This window comes from Megalobrama amblycephala, linkage group LG14, assembly GCF_018812025.1.
Source record: "Megalobrama amblycephala isolate DHTTF-2021 linkage group LG14, ASM1881202v1, whole genome shotgun sequence".
Lineage (NCBI taxonomy): Eukaryota > Metazoa > Chordata > Actinopteri > Cypriniformes > Xenocyprididae > Megalobrama > Megalobrama amblycephala.
This window is the reverse complement of record NC_063057.1, coordinates 12,978,572-12,996,707: the sequence shown is the minus strand read 5'-3', so window position 1 is coordinate 12,996,707 and position 18,136 is coordinate 12,978,572. Positions and strand designations below refer to the sequence as shown.

The 18,136-nt window shown below is 37.5% G+C and overlaps 1 protein-coding gene across 2 annotated transcripts in view; it reads left to right on the top strand.

Moving 5' to 3' along the window:
* Positions 1–18,136, top strand: part of LOC125246404 (plexin-B2-like) — a 124,193-nt gene that overhangs the window by 80,902 nt on the left and 25,155 nt on the right. For both annotated transcript variants that reach the window (XM_048157342.1, XM_048157343.1), the window contains exons 3-7: positions 12,805–13,926; positions 14,018–14,206; positions 14,493–14,621; positions 15,968–16,068; positions 16,399–16,531. In XM_048157342.1, the coding sequence (XP_048013299.1) occupies positions 12,805–13,926; positions 14,018–14,206; positions 14,493–14,621; positions 15,968–16,068; positions 16,399–16,531 (1,674 nt within the window). The remainder of the gene's footprint in view (positions 1–12,804; positions 13,927–14,017; positions 14,207–14,492; positions 14,622–15,967; positions 16,069–16,398; positions 16,532–18,136) is intronic.

The following is an 18,136-nucleotide window of genomic DNA, read 5'->3' as shown; positions in this document are numbered from 1 at the left end:
GGAATAAGGTTTAGGTGGGAATGACGATGCGTGACAGAGTGTGAGAACTGACCACAGTATTTCTTATTAGATGGATTTCCTGTATAAAGCCCCTTTGGCATTAGGCATAGTGGGTCATACAGTGGGTTAGCCATAGAGGATTTGTGAAGTATTAATGCCTGCAGCTGTGCTTATTGGAATTTATTCATTATGGAAATTACGGAGGCTCTTTAAACCCTTCGTAATGAGTGTAGTGGCATGAGGGTTTTGACGACATGTTCTACGGTCCAAGTACAAGAACTATAAATGTGATGGCTAAAGTCCGTTCATTAGGGCTATGCCGAATAATTTGCCCCCTGAAAATGTTATCTAATCCCCTATAATCCACAGAGTAAAGTTTAAAGAGGTGCAGTTCAGGGTAAAGTAGGCCACCATGTAGTGGGGGTCAGATTTTGCTTACATTCTGGGGTTCAAATGTCCCTACAAGGATATTAAAACCTGAAATCACCTACATTATGAGGTGCTGCCAATGATCACCAGGAGGAAGTAGTCTGGTCCCACTTTATATTAGGTAGCCTAACTATATACTTACATCATCAATAAGTACAGTGTATTTATTGTGTTCATATTGTATTGCAAAACATTTTTGCTGCTATTGAGGTGGGATATGGGTAAAATTAGGGACAGGTTTGGTGGTATGGGTTGGTTTAACGATGGGTTAAGGTGTAAGGGATGGGTCAACAGTGTAATTATAAATGTAATTACAGATGTAATTACATGCAGGTATTTTTAAAATATTAGCACACTGTAGAAACATGTATGTACACAATAAGTGCATTGTATCAAATGATTAATTTAAATGTAAGTGCATAGTAGTTAAGGCCACCTAATATAAAGTAGGACCAGTAATCTTATAAAAATATTAAATTAATGTCTCTAGTGAAACATAAAAAGATTTTTTTTTTATATATATATATATATATATTTGCTGATTATTTTCAGTATAGACATATTAATATATCAGTATTCAATAAATAATTTATTATTATGTAATAATACTATGTCAAATATTGTTCTTTTATTGCAGCAACATTTTGTTTCTGATTTACTGCCCATTTATGCAATATCATATATGTTGGCTTTACTTTATATCAGTCTATGGCCACCCAACTCTATATTGGCATTGGCCATTAAAAACCCAATATCGGTCGACCCCAAATGCTGATATAAATGCATGGTAATGATAGTAACTAAGCTGAATTAAAACACTTATTATACTTTTAAAAAAAAAAACTTCAAATGAGCAATAAAATCGAATTTACTTTAGTATCCACCGATAAGGCAGTTTTGTGACTGACACAGAGGGGGCACTACCACTTCTTTTTAATCAAGACAATTAGCCAGTGTCAATAATTTCACAATATCCACTGGTTATTTGACCTGCCCGATATGTCGTCTATCACTAGTCAGCGGTTTTATGAATAAATTCAGCTCTGGGCAAATTGAATTGACCCCTATGTGATCTTTCTGACAGAATTCTATTGTGTTTTTTTGCTCCCAAAAACCCTCTTTAGCAGTAATAATCACTTTCTCTTTCTTTCCATTTCTTTCCCCATCTCTCTGAAGACTGCTGAATCTGTCAGCCCTGGTAAAGTTATTGACTTTTACCCACAATCCTGTGCAATACGGAGACTTTTCTGTTGACAGACTCTGGGAGTCACACCTAATAAGGTGTGTGTGCGCATGTGTTGGCCTGCGGCATTGGAGCCTCGGCTAATTAAACCCCAGTGTAATTTATTAATACAATGTGTTCTGGATGGAGCTGCTGGTTGTGTGTTTAAGTGAGAGCAATTAGGAAACCTATCAAGCGGAAAAGATACGTTATCTCTGCAGTAAACTCCATAGCTGCAGGGAAAACAGGGAGAGAGAGGGATGGAAAAGGAGGGATAGATAATGCTTTAGGAAGCTTTTGCTTGCTTCATCGCCTTGCAGAGAAAACTTTTGCCCCCTACACTATTCAACAAACTATATTTTTTTTAACTTGGTTACCACACGATTACACCTGAAATCCACTATTAATGTTACTCTCTTAAGAAAAATTCCAAAAAATAGGACCAAATGTACTGTTAATATGAAGGAATTGATTAGGTGTTCTTTTCAGTTATGCATTGCATTGGGTTTTTCTGCAGATTAAATGACTGTATGCTTGTTTTTTTTTCTTCGTCCAGTGAAAGTCATTGGGGACCAAAACAACATTTGACCCCATTAACATTCATTGTACTGAACTAAAAACTAAATATCTTTCAAATTATCGTCTTCTGTGTTCTCCAGTCAGTTATACAGGTTTGGAACGACATGAGGTTGAGTAAATCATTTTTGGACGATCTGTCCCTTTAATTAGAAAGAGGCATCCATCCACATACTTCTGGCCATAGCAATTCATTTGCTTATTCACCCATCCGTTCATTCATTTAGCTTCTATTCCTCCATCTAAATGCTTGTTTTTGCTCTTCAAGCTGGCAAGCGAAGCAAAGTTTGCCGGCCGATAGTCTGGAATGTGGATCGCTGTGTTATTTTACACTCCCATCAGGGGCACGATCCCACCAGAGGACACACACACAAAGACGGCCTTGTTGCGGCGGTGCCGAGTCGTACTTGGCTTCCTCTGTCTCTGATTGTCTCCCTCTCTTCCTTTCCAGTGGTCTCTCTCTCTCTCTCTGTCTTTTGTTAACATGCTAGCACACGTGCACAATCGCTCACAGCTAGCGTTAAGTGGTTACCATCTACCCTAGCATTACTTCAAGGGCACTCTGAAGCGAACAGTTCTTTAGTATTCAATTTTGTTATATTATCATGGACACGCCAGATAAAAGTACTTTAAAATGCTTCAGAATACACACTCACACATAACGGCGCACGTTGTAAACTATTTGTATTCATGTCGAGGTTTCATTCGTGTGAACTCGAGGCACACGGAGGTGCGAAGACAATCCCTTAACTTTGTGTGTGTGTGTGTGTGTGTGCATATTTGAGGTAATGGCTCAGGGGATCCTCTCTGTATTCTTAGCTTGTTGAAGGCACTGAAGTGGAGAGAATTATAGATTCGGCACAATGAGCAGTCAAATTTAATCAACATGCCTGCTGTTCTCCATGAGCCACTGGGAGAGATGACACAGCTCCACGCCACTGCCTGCGTGTGTCTGTGTGCATACGTGCATGCCATGAGTTTGTTTCGGAGTAGCAGAATGCAAAGGAGCCAAACTTGTCGACATTTGTTAGTGTTTAAGTTATTCATGTGAATAAGGGAATGTGGAATCAGAATCACGGTGAAAGAACGTATCGCCCCAGACTGTAGAAATTGATGCTGTTTACTTTCTTAATATTCTTACTGCATACCTATGCAGGCTGTTAGTTAAAGGGTTAGTTCACCCAAAAATAAAAATAATGTCATTAATTACTCACCCTCATGTCGTTCTACACCCGTAAGACCTTCGCTCATCTTCGGAACACAAATTAAGATATTTTCATTAAATCCGATGGCTCAGTGAGGCCTCCATTCACAGCAATGACATTTCCTCTCTCAAGATCCATAAATGTACTAAAAACACATTTAAATCAGTTCATGTGAGTTCAGTGGTTCTACCTTAATATTATAAAGCGACGAGAATACTTTTTGTGCGCCAAAAAATCAAAATAACGACTTTTCAACAATATAGTGATGGGCCGATTTCAAAACACTGCTTCGGAGCGTTATGATTTTTAGTTTGTTAGTACCTTTATGGATCTTGAGAGAGGAAGTACCATTGCTGGCAATGGAGGCCTCACTGAGCCATCAGATTAAATCAAAATATCTTAATTTTCATTTTTGGGTAAACTAACCCTTTAAGGTTGACCTGTTTAGGAACTTTTTTGTTGATGCCAAGGACGCACAAATAATATGATCCCATTGCAAGGGACCACCTTCCTAAATATAATGGCAGCTAATCCACCTTATTTTTATCATTACCAGCAGGCACAGCCATTTTTATCTTGAATGTGCAAGGCTTCCAGTTATTTTAGATGTGGAAAAATTGTAGTTTATGCTGCTTGGTATTGCAAACTGATGTTTGTTATCATATTATTTTAATTTATTATCATAATCATAAACTTTCTGGAGTGTAGTGCAAATTGCTGTACTGATGCTTCAATTTATTTTTAAGTTATTTACTTATAGCGGATAATGAATCTAAAGTCTCACACATTTACATGAAGAGACATGCAGAGGTGGATATATTTTCATGTACCAATACCCATTAGGGGTATAACGGTACATGTATTTGTACCGAACCGTTTCGGTGCAGGGCTTTCAGTACGATCCACGTGTGTACCGAATGCATTACATTGCAAAATTAATGGATAAGATGAAAGCAGTACACGATGAATACAACAATGTCAAACGGTCATATCTCATGTAATCGCTCAGTGTTTCAACGGCAGAAAGACATCACCATAAAACAGCTTGTAAACAATGTCACTTATAGCATTGACCTCAGAAAAGCCATTCAGTGTCAACAGCTTGTTAGTTCGCCAGAGAAATGAACTCTTTCACTTAATATATGCACTGTATTAGCCTATATGCGTATTTTACTTAACCTGTTAGTGATGCCGTGATTATTTAATGTACAGTATGTCATGAAAATGACAGCCACTGTGTATAAATGATTATATTTCAACAACAAATTAATGCTTTTTAGATACAAGTGGAAAGTTTTAAATAAGGATATTTGTCTTACACAAATGCATTGATTCATTTCAGAAGGCTTTTATTGACCCCCCTGAGCCCCGTGGAGTACGTTTTATGATTGATGGATGTACTTTTTGGACTTAAAAATCACATCCTCCAATTACTCCCATTATAAAGCTTGGAAGAGCCGCGGTATTTTTAATATAAAAATATAATTGTGTTTGGCTGAAAGAAGAAAGTCATATACACATAGGATGGCTTGAGGGTGAGTAAATTATGGGGTAATTTTCATTTTTGGGTGAACTATCCCTTCAAGTTGATTTAAAGTGCTTTAAACAATAAAATAAATACCCATAAAATACATAAATAATAAAGTAGAATGGAAAAATAGCACATTATATAAAACTTTTTTTTTTAAATGAAAATGTTTAAAGACAAATTTGTTTTTAAAGTCAAATAATTGCCTTTTTATTGTCGCTGTACTAAAAGCACAACAAATTAAAATATTTGAACTTTAAATTTTTTGAATTTAGAATTTTAAATTAAATCAAATTTTAAATATTTGAATTTTAATTACTTATTACCGTTTGTATTTTTAAAAAGTAATTTTGCAGCCTTGCCGTTTCTGGTTGCCCAAGTTGCTGCCATCTTTGAAATAATGTCAAATGGTGCATCTTATGTCAGATGTGTGACCTCAAGCACCATTCCAGTGGTTATTTCAAGTAGTAAGAGATTTCCAAATTGTCTAGAGTGCAGCATGAATGCCAAACAATGCCTCGTTTTGGAGATTAATGGGGATGGGCTGATATATCAGGGCATTAATGAACTCTGTCCTTAACAAGAGTCGTTTAGATTACATTAGCATAACAGACTCTATCCTCACGACTCCTACGATCTTACAGCATGCACATCACACTCGCACGCGCGCACGCCTCGCTTTGATCCCTGCCCGTGTAACAGCAGTTGATGTGTTGCTGACAAATTGCATCAAAATTGTTTTTGAAGAGATTTATGAAACTAAACTGCATTTGGGCATTCTGCGCTCAAACCTGGCTTATGAAAGCCTGGGCTACGTGTTTCACTCACTTTCATCTCCCATTCACTTTCTCTCTCTGAGGCTGACAGCTGTAGAATGGAGTGATTATCTGCAGCACCAGTGATTGAGTGCAAAAAAGCAGGAGTGCGAGAGGGAAAGACAGCAAGAGGCAGAGATTGTGATAGAGATGTTTCAGGAACGCTAATGAGGAAGGGGGTAAATTCAGCAGCTTCATAAAGGCACAAATACACGCTGTCTGTCTACATTCTATTTTCAGAGAGATGCTCTTTATCTGTTTGTTTGTCCCCTTTGTCCTCCTGGCGACCATCAGAGCCCTGAACTAGTTCACTTGCAGCCAGAGTAATTACCTTAACCTTTGCACTCGTCTCTCACTTGATTGGGACCAGCTGGGTACTCTCCTTCACTCTCTCTTCTTCCCTCACACACACACACACACACGTTAGACAAGGGCATTCTTGCTATTAACCTTAATCTGTAAGCGCCTCAGTACAGCTTTGTTCAGTCGTAAAACACTTAAACACTCCGTCCTGCATCTAGTCCCTTCATTTTCCAGTCAAACACCAGAACATGTTAAAGGGTTATGAGATGCCTAATTAAACTATAAAGATATATATTTAAATCTTTTACTCATCCTCATGTCATTACAAATTGTATGGCTTGGTTGCTTTCATAGAGCAAAAAAATGAGAAATGTTGAGAAATGTACTTGTCGGGTCGTTCTCAAAATATGAAGACAAACATATCCTTTGACCTTCAAGAGACAAAAAAGCCTTAAAGGGATATTCTCCTAAAAATGAAAATTATCCAGTAATTTACTCACCCTCAAGCTATCCTAGGTTTATGTGACAATCTTCTTTCAGCCAAATACAATTAGAGTTATATTAAAAAATATCCTGGCTCTTCCAAGCTTCAGAAGGCTTTTATTAACCCCTTGAAGCCATATGGATTACTTTTTTGATGGATGGATGCATTTTTTGGGCTTCTAAATCTCAAGTGCCATTCACTACCATTATAAAGCTTGGAAGAGCCAGGATATATATTAATATAACTCAGATTGCGTTTGGCTGAAAGAAGAAAGTCATATACACCTAGGATCGCTTGAGGGTAAGTAAATGATGGGATAATTTTTGTTTTCGGGGAAACTAACCCTTTAAAATAGCGAAGGTACTATTCTATATCCTATATTAAAGGTGATATTAATTTTCTTAATTATGGATTAAATAGTATGAAATGGCTCTGTATATTTAAATTAAATATATATATTTTTAAAGATGTTATAATTTATTGATTTAGTCTAATCGCTGGTTATTATATTAACATAACCTTAAAATTAAGTCTTTTTGGAGACTATATATACTTTTATTATATATACTTTATAATAAAATAAATATATATAAAATATAAAATAATTTATAAAATTATTATTATTTTATAAAATATAAAATAATCAATCAAATTCAATTCTATTATATACATATAATAAATTAACAATATTCAAGTTTTCTTTTATTATAGTGGTAATGTCAGGATGTTGATAAATACCATCAGCATTTATGGGAGAAAACTTAAAATTATTATTATTTTATATAGAATGATGTGGTTATACACAAAATGAAAGTGAATGAGGATCTGTGCTACTGATTTCCACAATAACAAAAAAGCACCGTAAATGTTTCAGAAAAATAGTCTGTATGAACTGTACACTATATTCCATGTCTTCTGAAGTCATATGATAGATTTCTGTGAAGGACAAATTAAAATGCAAGCTATTCGTTTAATTTTCATTGATGCATTGGCAAAATTCAGATCATTGACAAAGTAAAGGAATTTGAATATTTTGTTTGCCGCCGTCTGATATATTTGGCTAAGATTATATATTGGACCCTTTTGAACCTTAATTGTGACACCATTTAGTCGTTTACTTCAAAGCCCACTTTGAATGTGCCATTTGGGACAGAGCCAAATTGAGAGGCAGGTCTTCCAGGAGACTGGGATAGTTTAAATATCTCCCTTTTACATATTCAAATAGTTCTTTCAATGCTGGCCCACTTTTACCTGTGCATGTCCAGCCACTCGTGGTCCCTCTGATCCCAGCCTTAATTAGTCTGCCGGTCTCACCCGTCAATCATTCTGAGCCGTCCATGGAGACAGTCATTGAAAAGCAAAGGCAGAGGCGGCCATGACAGGAGGGCAGAACCTGGCATCCTACTCTGCATTAATAAACAGTACATTTTAAAGGTGAAGTGTGTGATTTCTATGCCACTAGCATCAGCAAACGAAATCACTTGAACGATGGCTGTTTTCAAACCAAGGAGGTCCTTGGAGAGGTCCTAAGGAGAACCTTGAACCTGGAGAAATCTATACGTTAGCATTGGTTAGCATGTGCACTTTTAAAAGCCCTCCAAGAAAAATGGGAAAAACATATATGTATGTGTGAGTGTGTGTGTGTGTGTGTGTGTGTGTGTGTGTGTATATATATATATATATATATATATATATATATATATATAAATATATATATAACCATCTCAATGATAAAAGGGAAAAAAAAATTTAATGATACGGTAAAATTAAATATTTCATAAAAATAATGTTGGTTTGCTGCCAAAAACAAATATATGCGCAGCTTAGTTCATTTACACTTGTGCAGATCATGAAAGTGTTTCAGTGAAACTGGAGGCGCATATTTATTTAATTAAATCAGTCTTTGACTTTTGCATTAAGCCATATTGCAGTATTATTTTTAGTCAAAGTACAGGCCTAGTATAGTAATTATTGTCATTTTATTTGCTTGCTTTTTGTTAGCAGAACAATGTAGTAACATCCGTCTACCAGTAGGGGTTAATTGAACCATTGAACCAATTTGACCTTTTGATTTAACCCCCTGGGGTCTGAGGATTTTTGGGGCCCTGGAGAAGTTTTGACATGCCATTTTTCAGTTGTTCATAAACATATTAATGGAAAAAGTGTCATTACACTGTATTCAGCACAAACTAGGCTACCATAATATGTGAGGAACATGTATGTACATGTTTGTATTTTTGAAGGAATAACGTTAATGCGTGGTTATTGAAAAAACAAAAAACTTAAGTCACTGAAATAAAGCCAAAAAAATATATATTAAATCTGTGTTCACAAGACTTCTGGGTATTGGAGGTTGTAGACTAGAGTTTTTGCTTCAGAATGATGTAAAAATTATGCTGACTACTCATTCATGTAAAACAATATAGAGAATTAAATTTTGTAAGACACTTTTTGTCAAGAAACACAGTATGCGTGAAGGCGTGAATCATCATGAATAATGGGTCATTTACACCTGAGAAGACAAAAGAATCGCATAATGAGCTGTAATGACCTGCATAAATAATGAGCTCTTTCAGACAGGTAGGCTGTGATCATGTCTCAAGCTCATCATGGTGTATATCAAACATGCAGAAAAAACAGCAATACTGTGAAATATTATTACAATTTAAAATAATGGTATTCTATTATATACGTTAAAATATATTGTATTTCTGTGATGCAAAGTGTCTGAACAATTATGCTACCTTTATGGCATTTCATATAGCGTTTTAGCTTAAAAGCATGCACATTTTGAGAAATATAGATGGATTCTCATATGTTTATGTCAATTTTCTATACAGAGGAGTAATATTTATTCAATATTTATTGTCATCACTATGAGCGCTGGATAATGTGTTTTCAATTCATTCGCGCTCTGTGAACCTTTAGTCCACAAATTAAATTTAAATGATGCATGAGTTAGCTGAACTTGACTGTGGAGTGTCAAAAAACAAGCTGCTATGAAGGGTCAAACAAAGTTTGTATGCAAGAGGGGAAGTCTGCGAGCAAGTTTGAGAGAAGATGTGGGGTTTAATATTAACTCGGCAGATAAATTTCAGCGTACTACCCCCCAGTAATGGTAGTGCTGGTTCAGCACTTGTCTGCTTGTGTACTGAACTACCCATCATGTTGTTTCTTAAAGCAGAGAGAAGGAATAACACACTGGTGCTGCCTATGTGAACCGCAATACACATTCCCACTCACAACATGAGCATCAAACGCAGGCCTCTTTTCCCCCTTCATACTTTTGCTGCATTGCAAGTTAATTTACGGTCAGCTCAGGTAAAGATAGCCCTAAAGTCATTTAGAAGAAATGTGTTTGGTTTGGCTCTGGATCAGAACAGAATCAAGAAATAAAGGAAATTCCATCTGAGCCATGCCCTCAGTTGTAAATCAGAGGAACACAGTGATACAGACACACACAAACACACTTCCTACACATTCTTGTTGAGACTGAGTGTTTTGAAGGGTGAGTGGTGGTCACATGACTAGACCTTACTGGAGCCACATGTAGGCAGGATGTTTTGGCAATATGTGCTTGTTTGTGTGTGAGGATGGATAAAACTAGATTTTCTGAAAAAATGTGACTGGTGCTTGGAGAACTTCGCTGTTATGATGTTAGGGTTTTTGAGGTGGTTGCTAGGGTGTTACTATGCAGTTGCTAAGTGGTCTAAGTTTTTTCATGAAAATATTTTGATTCCAATAAAGAACCTTAATTTCTGTTGAACTCAAGAAGATATTTATCTCTTTTTTTTCCCTATACATTGAACCCATTGATGATCAAAGTCATTTTTTGAAGATTTGCTTTTTCATTATATAATGAACATTTTATAATTTATCCTAAGAAATTTTTAAAATTTTCATAAGAATAGTGTTTTTTGAACTTTAAGACTTGAGTCTGAGAATGAGCAAGCAATAGGAAAGCTTGCCTTAGCAAGCTCTACTAATGACTGATGTTTGTGTGTGTGTTAACATGCAAATCAAGGAGTGTGTCATGAGGCACACTGCATTCTTTCGTGATCACATGGCTTCCTTAGTCAGAGCCGTATGGCACACTCAGCACAAATATCAAGTCTGTACTGAGATAATGGCATTATTGTTTCTGTTAATAATTTGACCTTGTGTATGGGGGGAGAGAGATCATCAGTCCAGATAATTCTAATGAAACTTGTCAATTTGCCAAAACCTCTCCTTCCTGTCGCATTTTTCTAAAGCCGTACAGTCCAGACAATTTGCCCTTGTGCTCTGAATCAGCAGCAAAGACCGCCTCCCATTAACAGTTAACACCAGACAGTCACACACAAGCACAATTTAACACACTCCCCCTACAGTAACCTATAATCTCATTGCAAACCCTGCACGCCAGAGCTCTGACAGACACTAAGTAAAGAGAAAAAGCCCGTCACTGCTGCCCTGCCTCATATCATGTCTCTGGAGTCCCGTCATTAAAGCCAATAAGAGCTGTAATATCCGCTAAACTCTTAACATGAATTCTTTATGAGTTCTGGGCGTAGGATAGTGGTGTATGAAAGACTCCTGCCATTCGGTTTGCAGTGAAAGAATGTGCTCTGGCAATCTAAACATCACAGTCAGTTATCTGGAAGTTCACTCCAGAGGATTGTCACAATGTTCAAGAAAATGTGACTCAGTTCCTGTGGAATTATGGGTAGTATTGGTAATGGAATGAATGGTCAGGTTAGTGTTTCATTTCCCCAACTACTTTTGCACCTTGGAACTCATAAACATCTAAAATTAGCTCAAGAATGTTCATACAAGGAACAACTGTGATTAAATCTTCCTTTCTAACACAATAACTTTGCATGGCATGCTGGTTATCATAGAGTTTGTTTACGGGAAGTAGGACAAGATTGTTTGGCCCACCTGCTGAGGGTGTACCCATAATTCATTGAGCCACCTTCTGTTGTGCTGGAATCAGGCTGCCTTGTGATTCCTTTGATGAGCATTTGACTTCCGCCCCAGTGTTTTTTAGGACCTGCTGAAGTGGTGAGGGGATGGATGAAAAGGAGAATGAAAAGAGATCAGGGGTGGAAGACAAGCCTCTTTAGAAATGCTTCGCTTGTATCGGCGTGTCAGATCACGCTGCCATCTACAACCCTTCTGAGGGAAGAGTTGAGAGGCCAGATCGATTTTTCTTTTAACTTAGTCCTTGTTGGTACCACTTCTGACTAGTGCTTACTTCACTAAAGTATAATAATGTGTACCAAAGAAATTCTCCAGCATGTCTGTTTTCAAGTGCGTTTCTCGTTAGTGCGGCCTGCTAAGACAAGTCTATTAGGTCAATGACAAATGAGAGTGTCCAAGAAAACCAAAAAGGAAAAAAAAGTTTTGAAAAACTTTTTAAATTTTATGAAAATGTTTTGATGTGTAACCATCAAGCAAAAATTAAGACATTTTTTCCTTCAATACATCATGTGACTGTACACATAATATACTTTATTTAAAAAAAAAAATGTAAGTATACGTTTCAAATTAGGAATCATTTTACTAATATAATAAATTTCATGAACTCATAGATACACTTTTTTTAAGTTTTACTTCCTGCAATTTTAAGACCTGAACTAACATTGGCATATAATAATAAAAAATATATATATATAATGATATAATTTCACCATGTTGCTTGATCCACATGATTTGGTAGAAAAAGGTTTTTCCATATATCAATGTTTAAAGCTGCTGTCCGCGATTTTTGGCCCTCTAGCGGTTAATAAACAGAACTGCACGCGTCTTGCGGAGGAACATTCTAGCCGGAGCTACTTTTCTCCGTGTATGTCTATGGCGAGTCACGCAGTTACTATGATACTCTGCGGCGAGTCCTACCAGTCCGGTCTGAAATAGTCCGAATATAAACACTTATTATAAGTGTACCATAATGATTCAGGATAAGACAAAAACACGGTTTGGAAAATGGATTCATGTTGTATATTCTCATTATATAATTTTTGTACATTTTTAACACAAAAAAAGTTGCGGACTGCAGCTTTAACAAAACTGCTTTTCTTCTTTTTCCCCTAGGTGTGTTCATTGAATGTCACTGTATGCATGGATTGTGTGTATGTTTGAATAAATTATTAGATCCAAACACCCCAGCGGTTTGGTGATGACTTTTGCACAGGCCATGTAACTTGGTCGCTGGCCTCTAATGTGAAATATATCTTGTTTTCTTTCTCTCTCTTCAAAAGATGGCGTGGAGGGCCCTGGCAGCGCTGTCTCTTCTGCTGTGTTTTGGCTCATCTCACTGTGATGATATTCAAAAACCGTTCTCTTCTGATACAGTCATCAACAATGTTGTTCAGGACCCTCACACTGGCCGAATCTACCTTGGTGCCATAAATATGATCTATCAGCTGAACTATAAACTAGAGAAGGAGAGCATTGCTGTAACAGGCCCCAAGAATGACAACCCACAATGCACTCCACCGATCACTTCACACTGCACTAACGCAAAGGAATCGGACAACATCAACAAACTCCTACTAGTTAACTCCGCCAATGGCACCCTAGTTGTTTGCGGAAGCCTTTTCAGGGGCATCTGCTCCTTGTTAAACCTTAACAGTGTGGAAAAAACGGTGTACTACAGTGACACCAAAGGCGAGAAGACATACGTGGCCACCACCGAGGAGTCTGTTGCAGTAGTGGGGGTCATTTCTTATTTTACAGATGTTAATTCTAATACTAACCTTAGCGTATTTCTAGTGGGGAAGGGTTACGGTAGCTCAGATAGCTCGAAACTCATCAGCACTCGGTTGCTGCAGGAAAAAGTTTCGGAAATGGATGTATTCGAGAACATGGTTGAAGCTTCTGTGCAATCAAGCGGTTATGCCCATCGCTTTTTCCATGACTTTCGCCACGCATTCAAGGATAATGGCTACATCTACTTCCTGTTCTCGCGCACTTCGGGCGCCAGCGACAGCAGGAAGAGCACTTTTGTAGTGCGCCTGTGTGAGGATGATCATCATTATTATTCATACACCGAACTTCAGCTCAACTGCACCCTCAGCGAACAACAGGAGAACATGTACAACAAGATCCAAGCGGCATATCTGGCCAAACCTGGGGAACATTTGGCTAGGACCATCACCTCTTCGAATGTGAACGATAAGGTTCTATTTGCGGTGTTCAGTGTTGATGAGGACAGCAGTCGATCAGCCTTGTGCATGTACCCACTCAGCAGCATTAACTCTAGGCTTGATGAGGTGATTGGATCCTGCTATAAAGGAGAAGTTCTGGGGGACGAGAAACCAAAAACCGTTTATTCACCCTATGTCTCCAAGACGGAAGCCATCTGCAAGACTAAAATACTGGTGAGTTGTTGTGTTTCTTCAGCTTTTCTTCTATGTTGTATGGTCGTTTACAACCTTTTTGAATGTGTTGTGTATTTTCACCCAACAAAAGGAATCGAATCTAAAGGAATATAAATGTGGCGCTGAGTTCCTGCCATCTCCACTAGCCAGTAAACCTGAGTACGCTCTGTCCGTCAAACCCATCTACACCCGAAATGACATGATGACAGCTGTAGCTGTAGCGGTGGAGAATGAGCATACGGTGGGATTCTTGGGAACCAGTGGAGCAGATGTCTTAAAGGTGAGTCCCATACCAGGGTCTGGTTTCTATTCTCTTTAAATTTCACTTAAGCCCTTGAGGTATGACTGCTGTGGTGGTCTGGCTTCGTGGTTAACAATATGGGCTGGTAACCAAAAGATTGTTGGTTCAAACCCAAAGATGGATGATTTATGAGCCCACTTGAGCACTTAAACCCAGGACTTGCTCTAGCAGTACTACCCCTGTAATACAGTGTTTACTTGTAAGTCGTTTTGGATAAAAGCCTTTTCAAAATAAACGAATTAATGAATTACCTTTTCGCTTGCAGGTGCATCTTGACCCCAGCCGCCCTGACTTTTATCACAGGATTCCAGGGGAACGCACAGATGGTGCGGTGAACAAAAACCTCTTTTTTGATTCATCTTTGGACCACTTGTACATCACCACTGGCAGAAAGGTTTGTTTATGAACACATCCACAACACTTAGATCACGTTGAGTCAACTGAGATCCTCCACTGGTTAAAATCTGTTTGAATAAGGTTTGTTTTTTGTTTTGTTCTTTTTAATGGAATGACAAAGAAAATTTATACAGATGTCATGTAATATCACACATCTTGGTGACATCCCTAGACTCTGTAAACTGCCACAAAAATCTAACAGCTGGCTGTATTCATATTCTTTTAGCCAATCAGAAGACTGTAAGGTGTTTTCTTCCCGTCAATCTTTTTATGAATGAACAAGACGGCCCATATATTAGTATATTAGAAGCAAGAAGCTGAGTGCATAGTAGTTAAAGGGATAGTTCACCCAAAAATGAAAATTTGATGTTTATCTGCTTACCCCCAGGGCATCCAAGATGTAGGTGACTTTGTTTCTTCAGTAGTCCGCCATGAGCCGCAGGGTTTAATTTGGATTTGTCTGTGCATATTTTTTGACTCTTATAAATTGTGTTACCATTCACTCGCATTATAAGACTGACAGACCGCAACGGTTGGAGTTAAAAATCATAATTTGTGTTCTACTGAAGAAACAAAGTCACCTACATCTTGGATGCCCTGGGGGTAAGCAGATAAAAATCAAATTTTCATTTTTGGGTGAACTATCCCATTAAAGTGTATCATTCATGTCAACTGCCATATTTCACTTCATAACAAAACAAAGTCTCTTCACATGGCAGACATATTTGCAACATCTCCAGACAGTTATTTCGGGCAAGTTCTATCTATTTGAATGGGGGAATCCTGAAATCTCAAAAACTGCTTGGCGAACTCACAATTAAATAACATATTTCAAATCAGCAACAAAATCTGACATGAACTGTCCCATAAATGTTGTTTCTTATGCTCAAATAGCGTTAAAAAAGCTTATTTTTCAGGCTAGATGAGCCAATGCACATGTGCAGTCCTAAGTGTGAGTCTCGGGTTTCTATGGGAACCGGAGCTCTAATGGCAGCTGCAGTGACGCAATGACTTTATCAATCTGCTATTGGCTCCTTTACTTAGAAGTCTTCTGCCATATTGCTCGTTGCAGTTTCTCCCATTCATAACTAATAGGAGTGAACCATCTTTCTATGTCTATAGTCTTTGGCAGTTTGTTTTGTATTTTTGTGCACACGGTTTTGCTACCAGTGCTTCTTATATCTCTATATATAACAAGCTGCACTCTTACTTTACACCTCAAATTCTTAGTTGCTGATTATAACCTTTGGGTCCTAAAGGTGCGGCACATATTAATCGAAATTTTGTGTGTGCAAACATCCAGAAAAAAGGTTGTCTTGATTGTCTTGCTTCTCTTTTGTGTAGATCGCCAAAGTGCCAGTGCAGGCCTGTGAGCAGAAGAATGATTGTCACTCATGTGTGTCCCAACGGGACCCATATTGTGGCTGGTGTGTGTTGGAGGGCCGGTAAGTCTGTTAGATTCATTTTATTACCAAAAGCCCAATATCATTTGGGCATTCTTGTCCAGAAAAGGAGAGGACAAGTAATAACACTGCCACACTACATCAGAGTTTGATATTTCTACTGTCAGACAAACTAAAACCCATTGCTCCTATGGGTCATGTGACTTGCATCTCTATTAAAGTATGTTTTAGATTTTTTTTTTTAATTATGGCATAATCCATAATCCAATTTTGTCAAGTGCTATGTACTGTAGTAGATACCTGTGTTCAGTCCAGTTAAAGCAAATGCAGTGTGGCTCATTACCCATGTTTGTCTGCTTTCTTTTCCTGCAGTTGTACAAGGAAGAAAGATTGTCACAAGGGAAAAGGAGAGAATGCCTGGTTGTGGAGTCCAAAACAAACATGTGTAACCATTCAGTCCTTTGAGCCCCCCAACATCAGCTGCAAGAAAACAGCTAGTACACAGGTACTAAAGCATAACACGTACACACTGTGATACAGTCTGCAGTTACTTTAAACCCTAACCTCTTAAGGATTGACTCAGGATTGATATTTACTGGCTGTAACAGATCCAGTCTGTGAATCTAATCCTTTTTTCATGAGCTGATGTGATAAAGTTAGTAAACAAGGCACCTGAAACTATTGTATCATACCACATGAATGCACAGAGCACTCTTCGTGCATTTCTAATATGTCTTAGAAGAAACTCAAATGGTCATGGTTGATCGAAGAGGCTTCCTGTATACCGTAATTAACTTCCTGGATCGGTTGTAATGAATAATGGCAGTATACTCCTGACTTATTTGCTGAAATCAGTATTGTTTCATCTTTCATATTGCATATTTTTGGGGTTCCACAGTCATGCAAAACCTGGAAATGCCAGGGAATTTTAAAATTGTAATTTTCAGAACAGGAAAAGTTATCAAACACTTATTATGGATATCAATAAAATCATATTAAGTGATTTGAAAAAAAAAATCATTTAAAAATGTAATAGTACTTATGATAATATTACTTATTATTATTATTATTATTATTATTATTATTATTATTAATAATTATAAATGTTTTAATTAAATAATTATAACATACTTAAAGGTGCCCTAGAATTAAAAATTGAATTTTCCTCGGCATAGTTAAATAACGAGTTCAGTACATGGAAAAGACATACAGTGAGTCTCAAACTCCATTGTTTCCTCCTCCTTATATAAATCTCATTTGTTTAAAAGACCTCCGAAAAACAGGCGAATCTCAACATAACACCGACTGTTACGTAACAGTCGGGATCATTAATATGTACGCCCCCAATATTTGCATATGCCAGCCCATGTTTAAAGGCATTAGACAAGGGCAGCCAGTATTAACGTCTGTGCACAGCTGAATCATCAGACTAGGTAAGCAAGCAAGGACAATAGCGAAAAATGGCAGATGGAGCAATAATAACTGACATGATCCATGATAACATGATATTTTTAGTGATATTTGTAAATTGTCTTTCTAAATGTTGCGTTAGCATGTTGCTAATGTACTGTTAAATGTGGTTAAAGTTACCATCGTTTCTTACTGTATTCACAGAGACGAGAGTGGTCGCTATTTTCATTTTTAAACACTTGCAGTCTGTATAATGCATAAACACAACTTCATTCTTTATAAATATCTCCAACAGTGTAGCATTAGCCGTTAGCCACAGAGCATAGCCTCAAACTCATTCAGAATCAAATGTAAACATCCAAATAAATACCATACTTACACGATTAGACATGCTGCATGACGAACACTTTGTAAAGATCCATTTTGAGGGTTATATTAGCTGTGTAAACTTTGTTTATGCTGTTCAAGGCAAGCGCGAGCTCCGTGGGCAGGGAGCGTGAGCATTTAAAGGGTCAGCGGCCCTGAATCGGTGCATAGTTAATGATGCCCCAAAATAGGCAGTTAAAAAAATTAATTAAAAAAAATCTATGGGGTATTTTGAGCTGAAACTTCACAGATATATTCAGGGGACACCTTAGACTTATATTACATCTTGTAAAAAAACATTCGATGGCACCTTTAAAAGATAATAATAATAATA